Raw genomic sequence first — 12,615 nt, 5'->3', positions numbered from 1 at the left:
ACTAAAGCAACAGAACTCAGAGCTACTGATCAAACTCTCAGCCAATCACGTGTCGACCTGTAAGAAGAAACAAACATTTTTAATATTTATCTTAACTTCTAAGAAACTAAGAAATATATTTTTATTATTGGAAACTTTATGTAAAAAATGTTCATTTATAAAATATTAAATTTAGTTCTTAAATAAAAAAAACAAATTAAAAAAACAAACAAAAAATCATTTTAATTTTAAAAAAATATATTTTAATAAATGTAATATTTTAATGATTTAAATAAACAAAGTTCCAACTTTTGAAGTGTTAAATTCCTTACACTGGTCAGGTGAGGTCAGGTGAGGTCAGATAAGGTCAGATAAGGTCAGGTGAGGTCAGGTGAGGTCAGGTGAGGTCAGATGAGGTCAGGTTAGGTCAGATGAGGTCAGATGAGGTCAGGTGAGGTCAGGTGAGGTCAGATGAGGTCAGGTGAGGTCAGGTGAGGTCAGGTGAGGTCAGGTGAGGTCAGATGAGGTCAGGTGAGGTCAGGTGAGGTCAGATAAGGTCATATTATTAAAGCTCAATAACTTCCTGTGAAAACGTTCAACAAGACTTGACTGACAGGTCCCTGTGATTGACAGGTTCCTGGTGAAGAGCTACCGTCAGGTGAAGGCCGGTCAGCAGCTCCGTGGAATCTTCTCGTACCTGAACGAGGCCGAGCACCAGCGAGTCCAGCTTCAGTCTGTGGCGGCTCACGTTGACCCAGACGACCTCCCAGGCCTGGTGACCCTGTACAAGCTGCGAGCTGCTGCGTGAGTCCTTTAAAGCACACTCTGTGGAGCTCAACGTGTTGTTTCTGGCTCCCTCTGGTGGATGAATGGATGAAGGTCGACAACGGTCTGGGTTTGAATGAGTTTACGACGAAGAAAACTTTGTTGTATCTTGTGGTCGCTTTAAAAACTCTCTCAGCGCTTCGTAGTTAAACTGGTGACAGGATTAGATCAACTTTATTGATCCTTCCATCAGTTACTGACACCAGTGTCTCTCTGGGACTCGAACCCATCAGTGACGCTTCAGTTTCTGTGCCTCAGTGAGTCGAGCAGCAAAATAACACTTAAGAAACTTGAATAATTAGAAAATCTGAATGAAAACTTTAAATTGTTGCACTTTTTCTATTCGAGTTGGACTTGATTGTGTTGTTGTTGTCATGTTGACAATGTGTTGTTGTTGTCATGTTGACCATGTGTTGTTGTTGTCATGTTGACCATGTGTTATTGTTGTCATGTTGACAATGTGTTGTTGTTGTCATGTTGACAATGTGTTGTTGTTGTCATGTTGACCATGTGTTATTGTTGTCATGTTGACCATGTGTTGTTGTTGTCATGTTGACAATGTGTTGTTGTTGTCATGTTGACCATGTGTTGTTGTTGTCATGTTGACCATGTGTTGTTGTTGTCATGTTGACCATGTGTTATTGTTGTCATGTTGACAATGTGTTGTTGTTGTCATGTTGACCATGTGTTGTTGTTGTCATGTTGACCATGTGTTATTGTTGTCATGTTGACAATGTGTTGTTGTTGTCATGTTGACAATGTGTTGTTGTTGTCATGTTGACCATGTGTTGTTGTTGTCATGTTGACCATGTGTTATTGTTGTCATGTTGACAATGTGTTGTTGTTGTCATGTTGACAATGTGTTGTTGTTGTCATGTTGACCATGTGTTGTTGTCATGTTGACCATGTGTTGTTGTTGTCATGTTGACCATGTGTTGTTGTCATGTTGACCATGTGTTGTTGTCATGTTGACAATGTGTTGTTGTTGTCATGTTGACCATGTGTTGTTGTTGTCATGTTGACCATGTGTTGTTGTTGTCATGTTGACCATGTGTTGTTGTTGTCATGTTGACCATGTGTTGTTGTTGTCATGTTGACCATGTGTTGTTGTTGTCATGTTGACCATGTGTTGTTGTTGTCATGTTGACCATGTGTTGTTGTTGTCATGTTGACCATGTGTTGTTGTTGTCATGTTGACCATGTGTTGTTGTCATGTTTTATATTTTCCATCTTGAGCTCATCAGACTCAAACTGCTCTCAAGAGACCATTAGAATGAAAACCATCATTTCAGCAGCACTTGTTGTGGTTTTCAGCTCATTTATATTTCATCGCAAGTATTATTTATTTATTTATGTATTTATTTATTTATTTATTTGTTTGTTTGTTTCAATCTTGTCCTTCAAGACGACGCATGTGAAAACTCAAAAAAATGATTTCAATAGACATCACAACAACACACGTAAATACACAATTTTCAACTAGAATCAAACAATTTTCAACTATAATCACACAATTTTCGACTAAAATCAAACAATTTTCAACTAGAATCAAACAATTTTCAACTATAATCACACAATTTTCGACTAAAATCAAACAATTTTAAGTATAATTTAAATAAGATCTTTTAGTAATGAAAAAATAATCTCATAAACAATTGTGAACAGAATATTTAGCGACTATACATATTCATATACATTATACATATACATTATACATATACATTATACATTATACATTATACATATACATATACATTATACATATACATATACATATACATTATACATATACATATACATATACATTATACATATACATTATACATATTCATATACATTATACATATACATATACATATACATATACATTATACATATTCATATACATTATACATATACATTATACATATACATTATACATATACATTATACATATACATTATACATATACATATACATTATACATATACATTATACATATACATTATACATATACATATACATTATACATATACATTATACATATACATTATACATATACATATACATTATACATATACATTATACATATACATTATACATATACATTATACATATACATATACATTATACATATACATTATACATATACATTATACATATTCATATACATTATACATATAAATAAAAGTATACATTGAATTTATTGATCAGTGGTTTCACTCAGAGATCGAAGACAAACATGTTAACGATCGTTTCTTGTTCCTCAGTTTGGTAGAAATGGCGGCGAAGAGCATCCAGGAGGATCTTCAGCGCAGCAGGAGTCAAGAGGACGCCTGGAACAACAGCGCCATCGAGCTGGTCCGAGCCTCAGACGTACGTCGCCATCTTCTCGCCGCGAGTCCTTCGAACATCTTCACCATGAGCTCTGGTGTTCACAGGCTCACTGTCACTACGTGGTGGTGAAGCTCTTCTGTGAGAAGCTGCTGGAGATCCAGGAGACCTCCATCCACGCGGCGCTGTCCCGCCTGGCTCTGCTCTACGCTCTCCACGGCATCTCCAACAATGCCGGGGACTTCCTGCAGGTGAGATGTTCCTCCGTGTTCTGGTGTTTTCATGATCAACATCTGGATCTTCTGATCTTCTTCAGGCCAACCTTCTCAACGCTGCACAAGTGAAGCAGGTCTCGGTTCGCATCAAGCAGCTCCTGTCTCAGGTGAGACCGGACGCCGTCGCTCTGACCGACGCCTTCGACTACCACGACCGGAAGCTCAACTCTGTGCTGGGAAGATACGACGGGAACGTCTACGAGAACATGTTCGAGTGGGCGCGCCAGTCTCCGCTCAACGCCAGCGAGGTGAGGAGGACCTTCTCCATGTTCTCCTCAAGGATTCTGATCCAGGAAGATGACGACAAATGTTCAACATAACCAGCGTTAGCTTGTTAGCATGTTAGCTCTTCTCGTCCTTTTGTTTGTTTAAAAACTTACCACGTGTTTCCACAAGATCACCGTAGATTAGTTTGTGATTTCTGGACGATTGGAGTTAATGTGAGGAAAATGCTAGCTGTGTGCAAGCTAATGCTAGCTATGTTTACACTTTTGTTCGTTGTGTGTTTGCTAATGCTAACTGTGTGCAAGCTAATGCTAGCTATCTGTACACTTTTGTTCATTGTGTATGCTAATGCTAGCCATGTGTATGCTAATGCTAGCCGTGTGTACACTTAGGTTCGTTGTGTGTTTCTTAATGCTAGATGTGTGTATGCTAATGTAACTGTTTGTATGCTGATGCTAGCTGTGTGTATGCTAATGTATAACTGTGTGTACACTTAGGTTTGTTGTGTGTTTGCTAATGTATAGCTGTGTGTATGCTAATGTATAACTGTGTGTATGCTTATGTATAACTGTGTGTACACTTAGGTTTGTTGTGTGTTTGCTAATGCTAGCTGTGTGCAAGCTAACGCTAGCTATGTTTACACTTTTGTTCGTTGTGTGTTTGCTAATGCTAGCTGTGTGCAAGCTAATGCTAGCTATGTTTACACTTTTGTTCGTTGTGTGTTTGCTAATGCTAGCAGTGTGCAAGCTAACGCTAGCTATGTGAACACTTTTGTTCGTTGTGTGTTTGCTAATGCTAGCTGTGTGCAAGCTAACGCTAGCTATGTATACACTTTTGTTCGTTGTGTGTTTGCTAATGCTAGCTCTGTGCAAGCAAATGCTAGCTACCTGTACACTTTTGTTCATTGTGTGTTTGCTAATGCTAGCTATGTGTAAGCTAATGTATAACTGTGTGTATGCTAATGCTAGCTGTGTGTATGCTAATGTATAAATGTGTGTATGCTTATGCTAGCTGTGTGTACACTTAGGTTTGTTGTGTGTTTGCTAATGCTAGCTGTGTGTATGCTAATGTTTAACTGTGTGTACACTTAGGTTTGTTGTGTGTATGCTAATGCTAGCTGTGTTTTCGCTAATGCTAGTTGTGTGTATGCTAATGCTAGCGTTGTGTACACTTATGTTCATTGTGTGTTTGCTAATGCTAGCTGTGTGTTTGCTAATGCTAGCTGTGTGTATGCTAATGATAGTTGTGTGTATGCTAATGCTAGCTGCGTGTATGCTAATGATAGCTGTGTGTACACTTATGTTCGTTGTGTGTTTGCTAATGCTAGTTGTGTGTATGCTAATGCTAGTTGTGTGTATGCTAATGCTAGCTGTGTGTATGCTAATGCTAGCTGTGTGTATGCTAATGCTAGCTGTGTGTATGCTAATGCTAGCTGTGTGTATGCTAATGCTAGCTGTGTGTATTCTGATGGCGTGTGTATCAAAGTTCAAACACACTCAACATGTATTGATTGTTAAACGACTGAACTTTGATGTTTCAGGTCCACGAGTCGTTCCACAAGTACCTGAAGCCTCTGAGGTCCAAACTGTGAAGATGTTCCGAGACCTGATCCCTCATGAGACCTGATCCCTCATGAGACCTGATCCCTCATGAGACCTGATCCCTCGTCACACCTTCTCGTCGATTAACAATCTTCTGATCTAACAAACTCACTGATTTAACCCATGTTTGTTCAACTAGTCCTGCTGCACAACAACAACAACAGTGTAAACAAACTTAAAGCTGCTCGTAACTGTTTCTAAACCAGTCGTGACTAGTTTTACTTCTCGACGGACGATAATGTTCTGATGTCAACGTGGAAGTGACATCATCACCTGTGCCTTCCTACTTCCTGTCGGATCACATGTCACTGTTTTCTTGGTGTTCACGTTAAAATGGTAACAATTGTAACTTTAAACCTTTTAGAAAGTTGTTTATTTTCATGTTGAAAGTAACGAAAACATTGTTTTGTTCAAATCACAGTTGCCTCAATATTTCTCTCGACTCTTTGAACTTCGTGATTTTAACACATTCTTAAAACTTAAAGCAACGTTGATGATGAACGAAGAAGATTTTGTCAAATAAATCAATCAAATAAAAAATGTTTTTTGCTCGAAATGAAAGCGGCAAAAAAGGCACCACAATCCGCTAATGCTAGCTGTGTGTATGCTAATGCTAGGTCTTTGTTTGCTAATGTTAGCTGTGTGTATGGTGTGTCTTTGCTAATGCTAGCTGTTTGTATGCTAATAATGCTAGCTGGGTGTATGCTAATGCTAGCTGGATGTACACTAATGTTAGCTTTGTGGATGCTGTGTCTGTGCTAATGCTAACTGTGTGTATGCTAATAATGCTAGCTGTGTGTACCCTAATGCTAGCTGTGTGTACACTAATGCTAGCTGGGTGTACACTAATGCTAGCTGGGTGTACGCTTATGCTAGCTGGGTGTATGCTTATGCTAGCTGGGTGTACACTAATGCTAGCTGGGTGTACGCTTATGCTAGCTGGGTGTACGCTTATGCTAGCTGGGTGTACGCCTATGCTAGCTGGGTGTACGCTTATGCTAGCTTGGTGTATGCTTATGCTAGCTGGGTGTACACTAATGCTAGCTGGGTGTACACTAATGCTAGCTGGGTGTACACTAATGCTAGCTGGGTGTACACTTATGTTAGCTGGGTGTACACTTATGTTAGCTGAGTGTACACTAATGCTAGCTGGGTGTACACTTATGTTAGCTGGGTGTACACTTATGTTAGCTGGGTGTACACTTATGTTAGCTGAGTGTACACTTATGTTAGCTGGGTGTACACTTATGTTAGCTGGGTGTACACTTATGTTAGCTGGGTGTACACTTATGTTAGCTGGGTGTACACAAATGCTAGCTGGGTGTACACTTATGTTAGCTGGGTGTACACTTATGTAAGCTGGGTGTACACTTATGCTAGCTGGGGGTACACTAATGCTAGCTGGGGGTACACTAATGCTAGCTGGGTGTACACTTATGTTAGCTGGGTGTACACTTATGTAAGCTGGGTGTACACTTATGCTAGCTGGGGGTACACTAATGCTAGCTGGGTGTACACTTATGCTAGCTGGGGGTACACTAATGCTAGCTGGGGGTACACTAATGCTAGCTGGGGGTACACTAATGCTAGCTGGGTGTACACTTATGCTAGCTGGGGGTACACTTATGCTAGCTGGGTGTACACTTATGTTAGCTGGGTGTACACTTATGTTAGCTGGGGGTACACTAATGCTAGCTGGGTGTACACTTATGTTAGCTGGGTGTACACTTATGTTAGCTGGGTGTACACTTATGTTAGCTGGGTGTACACTAATGCTAGCTGGGTGTACACTAATGCTAGCTGGGTGTACACTTATGTTAGCTGGGTGTACACTTATGTAAGCTGGGTGTACACTTATGCTAGCTGGGTGTACACTTATGCTAGCTGGGGGTACACTTATGCTAGCTGGGGGTACACTTATGCTAGCTGGGGGTACACTAATGCTAGCTGGGTGTACACTTATGTTAGCTGGGTGTACACTTATGTTAGCTGGGTGTACACTTATGTTAGCTGGGTGTACACTAATGCTAGCTGGGTGTACACTAATGCTAGCTGGGTGTACACTTATGTTAGCTGGGTGTACACTAATGCTAGCTGGGTGTACACTAATGCTAGCTGGGTGTACACTAATGCTAGCTGGGTGTACACTAATGCTAGCTGGGTGTACACTTATGTTAGCTGGGTGTACACTTATGTAAGCTGGGGGTACACTTATGCTAGCTGGGGGTACACTTATGCTAGCTGGGTGTACACTAATGCTAGCTGGGTGTACACTTATGTTAGCTGGGTGTACACTTATGTAAGCTGGGGGTACACTTATGCTAGCTGGGGGTACACTTATGCTAGCTGGGGGTACACTAATGCTAGCTGGGGGTACACTTATGTTAGCTGGGGGTACACTTATGTTAGCTGGGTGTACACTTATGTAAGCTGGGGGTACACTTATGCTAGCTGGGGGTACACTTATGTTAGCTGGGGGTACACTAATGCTAGCTGGGGGTACACTAATGCTAGCTGGGGGTACACTTATGCTAGCTGGGGGTACACTAATGCTAGCTGGGGGTACACTAATGCTAGCTGGGGGTACACTAATGCTAGCTGGGGGTACACTAATGCTAGCTGGGGGTACACTAATGCTAGCTGGGGGTACACTTATGCTAGCTGGGGGTACACTAATGCTAGCTGGGGGTACACTAATGCTAGCTGGGGGTACACTAATGCTAGCTGGGGGTACACTTATGCTAGCTGGGGGTACACTAATGCTAGCTGGGGGTACACTAATGCTAGCTGGGGGTACACTAATGCTAGCTGGGGGTACACTTATGCTAGTTTTCTCTTACATTTTCAAGACGATCTTTCGGTGAAAATATTTGACACAATCTTAAATCTGCTGCTACTGAACGAATGAAGAAAATAAGAAGAAAATAATGTTTTTAACGTTCGTTCGTTTCTTTAATTCTGTCAAACATTTCATGAACATTTGTATGATTTTGATTCTTTTCGTGTCTATTTTCAATAATCATTAAACTTTATAAACACTCGTGACGTTTGATTCTTTACTATCTTCAGATTTATGTTTCCTGAATGTTCTGCGACCCTCGGGGTCAGCGGGGTCAAAGGTCAGATAGGAATTGACATTAATTTAAATATATTCTATGAATAAAACAAACAATTTCAATGATTTACTTTTCTTTCAAAACTAACTTTCAACTTTATTTTCTGTTTATTTTAATGAAACGAGTCTCCGGTCCTGGGCGGGGCTTGGATCCGGTCCATGAGACGTCGCGGTGGGAAGAGTCGAGGCTCCTCCTCGCGGCTCCTGGATCCGGAGGATGTTGAAGGAAAAGAGCAGGAGAACCTCCAGAAGAACCTCCAGAAGAACCTGCAGAAGAAGCTCCAGGATCCTCACACCTGTGTGAAGAAGACCTTCTTCTCAGGTAACAACTTGGATTAGCTTCACTTTTGTTAGCTTTATTTTCTCAACCTAAACTCAGTGAAAATGACAGAAAAGCGTGGCTTTGATTCACCGAACATCCGCTCAGACGCAGGAACGACTGGAAAGAGTTTCTTTAATCGAGCGAAGACGTGGAAGAAGTTCTTAAAAGCGTAAAAGAAAAGGAAAGAGGCGCCAGTTAGCCTCGAGCAGCAGCGACGAGTCTCAACACGCCTTTGTTGCCGCAGCGAAGGTTGTTCTTCTCGAATGTCGGACCAGGAGACACTCCTGGACCTTCTGGTTCCTCCCGAACTCAAGGGCGATTAAAACTCTTCCCAGTTGTCATGTTTTGCCTTCTAGGAACGAGCGAGGAGAAGCGCGAACACGGGTTTTGTGAAGCAGGTGTGAAAATCTGCTGGAGTTTCGTTTCGGTTTTTGATTGAAAATCAAAAGTGACTTTTTTTAAAGAAATTATTTTTTAAAGATCATGATTGACAGGTCACCTGAGAAAACCTCGGATCTAATCTACGTTAAATGCATGAACTTCATTTATTTCGGTGTTTTGCAGAAAGAACTAAATGTTTGTGTTGTAAATTTAAATCGTAATAACGTTGTTTTTCCATGAAAGTGTTAAATTGTCAGAAGAAATAACAGAATCACACGAAGATACTCGTAAAAAAACATCAAATTATGGCTTGTATTAGTTTAAAATAATAACATTTAAAAGCTCTTTTAAAGATAGTGTGTCAGTTAAGGTGTGTTGTTGTTGTGTGTTTGTGTAATGACACCTTCAGATAAAGTTCTGATCCATGTGTTTATCAATGAATACTTTTATTTCACTGTCAACTGTGTCGTTTCAACCACTTTGCGTCTCCAGAGATGTTGTGTCTCATGTCTCGTGGGAACTGAACTGTGTCGTGAAAGAAAACACATTTGACACCAGTCGACGCTTTTGTCACGACCAGTTCGAACGAGAAACAGAATCTTGTTCTTCTCTAGTTCTTCAGAGAGATGTTGTTGTCCAGCTGTTGATGGAAGGATTGACTTTTATTTCATAGGAAGGAGCTTCAACTATATGAAACTCTTTAAATCGTATTGTGTGAATGCTGGGAAGCGTTCATTGTGTGAATGCTGGGAAGCAGTCGCACAATTTTTTCTTCTGACCTACACTTTGTTCCGAAGTCCCTCCTACAATTTTTATCCAATTTGAACGGTTCAAACTTTTATCAATTCAGCTCGTTTCCGAAATGCGTGCTATGTTCTATCTTTCTTTTATCTCTTCCACTCTTTCTTCTATTCCTCTTTTTCTACCCCATTCATTTCAATAGGAAAAATCTTCAACTCATGTTTCAACTCCTTCCACTTTTACCTACTTATACATTTACTACTACTTTCACTACTACTACTACTTGTACATTTACTACTAGTTCTACTACTACTTTAATTTTTCTACTACTTCTACTTTAACAATTAATTCCACTACTACTTCCACAGCAGGGTCAGCATTCACACTGTATTTGCTTCTTTAAATTAAATTTAAATTCTAGATGTAACTTGTTTAAGTTCTTTGATAAAGAAACAATTATTATGTCTGTATTCTTTAATTTACCGTGTGGTTTTTTTATTTGTATTCTTTTAGATGATTTTTGTTTTTGTAAATTATATTTAGAAAATCTTCTAAACACCTTTCTTGAGGATTTATAAATACATTTAACTTAAACTGTAAAATAACTTTCGAAAACATATATTTGTAGCACGAGTTCAGTTTCTTCATTTTTCCTTTTTATTTTCATCATGTTTTCATGGTTTTCTTTGGATCTTTTCTTTTGGTTCTTCATGAGCTGATGGAGTGAAGAACGAGCTTCACATTTCAAATGTCAAGACTGTTGTTGGTTTGATTTGTCGTCGCTGAAGGAATCGTCTCCGACACGACGCTCGCCACAAACGTCCGATTGTTCTCGGGTCTGGCGCTGAAGAGCTGACAACAGACGGTCCGGACCAGCTGACGTGGACACTCGTCCAAACCTCAGAGACACATTTCTGTTCAGTGTAACTTGAAAGTAACAGAGTTTTCTCAAGACTCTTTCAACTTCTCTGTGAAACGGGCAGAAACCTCACGCAGAACCAGACTTCATGTTGTGAATTTGAGTTCGATCTTATATCTTTGAAGGTCACTCGTACTCGTACACATGTACTGTATTTTCCGCACTATAAGACACACTTAAAAGCCTTTAAATTTCTCTAAAAATGACAGTGTGCCTTATATATGAACATTACCTGGTGGTTGTTTACAAACACTTTCATGACTCTGAGCCGTGGGCGGGATGACGTCATTGCGTCATCACGGGGTGGGATTAACGACGCACGTCACATCATGGCGGACGTCTATGGAGTAAGTTTACTGCCATCCGTTTGAGCGAGTGTGCCTTGGTGTCACACACGCGCGTTCAACACGTCGCACACGTGCGCTCTAGCCGTCATACACGTGCGCTCTAGCCGTCATACACGCGCTCAACTTCTCTGCTGCTCAACATTTGTCTGCTCGAAACACAGTCTCATGCGCTGCTGCTTGAAGACTTTTAAACATCATTTGAACATCGTTACCATGGGAGTGAACAAAGTTGTCAGACGCTTAATAAAGTTTGACTTTATCTGTTTTGTTGACGTTCCCTTTAGCTCAGCTTTATCTAGTGGATGATAACACAACCCCAGTCCAACGTTTGTATCTTTTATTCTATGCGCCTTATAATCCGGTGCAAAGTATTTATGAAAACACTTCTAAAGGAGGCCAAACATTGAAGGTGCGTCTTATAATCCAGTGTCTAATAGTCCAGAAAATACAGTATTCTCCGGGTTCTTCAGCTGGTGAAGTATTTATCTGTTGGATTTGATTGAAACACACACTTGTGTAACAAGAAAAGCAGAACCAACGAAAGGATTGAAACACATTCAGGAAGTCACGACCTCAGAGTTCCTGCAGTTCCTGAATCGAGTTTGTTCAAGTCTGAGCTCGTTTGAAACCTTCGTGAGAAAATGTGTGAGAAGAAGAAGAAAAAGAAGAAGAAGAAATAGAAATGGAAAGAAGAGGATGAAAATATTCTTAAAATGTGTTTTAACTTCAGTTTTTCCACATGGTGATCCAGATGTTGCTCAACATTCCAGACTCTTCCTGCAGAAGTTCCTTCAAATACAAAGTACTTCACGACCACAGAGACCAACTCACGGTCAAACTGAACTTACATTGACATGGTTTCTTTTGAAATGTCACTAGTTCATCTCCACACGCTTCCTCCTCCTCGTGTTGTTTGTCTTGATCTTGAAGTGTTTTTGTGTTTTTTGTGTCGTCATGAACCTCAAAGTACTTCATACGACAGTGTGTTCTGGTCCTGATCCTGTGTGTGGATCCAGTTCCTCGCTTCAAAAGCTACACTGTTGTGTGTGTACCCTACGCGTGTACCCCACGTGTGGGTCGCGTGTACCCTACGCGTGTACCCCACGTGTGGGTCGCGTGTACCCTACGCGTGTACCCCACGTGTGGGTCGCGTGTACCCTACGCGTGTACCCCACGTGTGGGTCGCGTGTACCCTACGCGTGTACCCCACGTGTGGGTCGCGTGTACCCTACGTGCGGGTCGTGTGTACCCTACGTGCGGGTCGTGTGTACCCTACGTGTGGGTCGTGTGTACCCTACGTGTGTACCCTACGTGTGTACCCTACGTGTGTACCCTACGTGTGTGCCCTACGTGCGGGTCGTGTGTACCCTACGCGTGTACCCCACGTGCGGGTCGTGTGTACCCTACGTGTGTACCCTACGTGCGGGTCGTGTGTACCCTACGTGTGTACCCTACGTGCGGGTCGTGTGTACCCTACGTGTGTACCCTACGTGCGGGTCGTGTGTACCCTACGTGCGGGTCGTGTGTACCCTACGTGTGTACCCTACGTGCGGGTCGTGTGTACCCTACGTG

General features: G+C 41.2%; 2 protein-coding genes across 4 annotated transcripts in view; both read left to right on the top strand.

Annotated features, from left to right (window-relative positions):
- acox1 (acyl-CoA oxidase 1, palmitoyl) overlaps nt 1-5,990 on the top strand; it is a 28,212-nt gene extending 22,222 nt beyond the window's left edge. Inside the window, exons 10-14 of one of the 2 annotated variants that reach the window (XM_087787259.1) lie at nt 613-783; nt 3,054-3,159; nt 3,225-3,368; nt 3,434-3,640; nt 5,158-5,990. In XM_087787259.1, coding sequence (XP_087643385.1) covers nt 613-783; nt 3,054-3,159; nt 3,225-3,368; nt 3,434-3,640; nt 5,158-5,208 — 679 coding nt within the window. In that variant the 3' untranslated portion in view covers nt 5,209-5,990. The remainder of the gene's footprint in view (nt 1-612; nt 784-3,053; nt 3,160-3,224; nt 3,369-3,433; nt 3,641-5,157) is intronic. The other variant, XM_087787251.1, reaches the window with a different exon arrangement.
- A 2,502-nt stretch (nt 5,991-8,492) lies between these two features.
- Nucleotides 8,493-12,615, top strand: part of LOC148087335 (inactive rhomboid protein 2-like) — a 48,217-nt gene continuing 44,094 nt past the window's right edge. The window contains exon 1 of one of the 2 annotated variants that reach the window (XM_087787238.1): nt 8,493-8,655. The gene's annotated coding sequence lies outside the window, so the exon portion shown is untranslated. The remainder of the gene's footprint in view (nt 8,656-12,615) is intronic. The other variant, XM_087787230.1, reaches the window with a different exon arrangement.

This window comes from Callionymus lyra, chromosome 1, assembly GCF_982586985.1.
Source record: "Callionymus lyra chromosome 1, fCalLyr1.hap1.1, whole genome shotgun sequence".
Taxonomy (NCBI): Eukaryota; Metazoa; Chordata; class Actinopteri; order Syngnathiformes; family Callionymidae; genus Callionymus; species Callionymus lyra.
The sequence above is the reverse complement of the archived record's forward strand: the minus strand, read 5'-3'. Positions and strand labels throughout refer to the sequence as shown.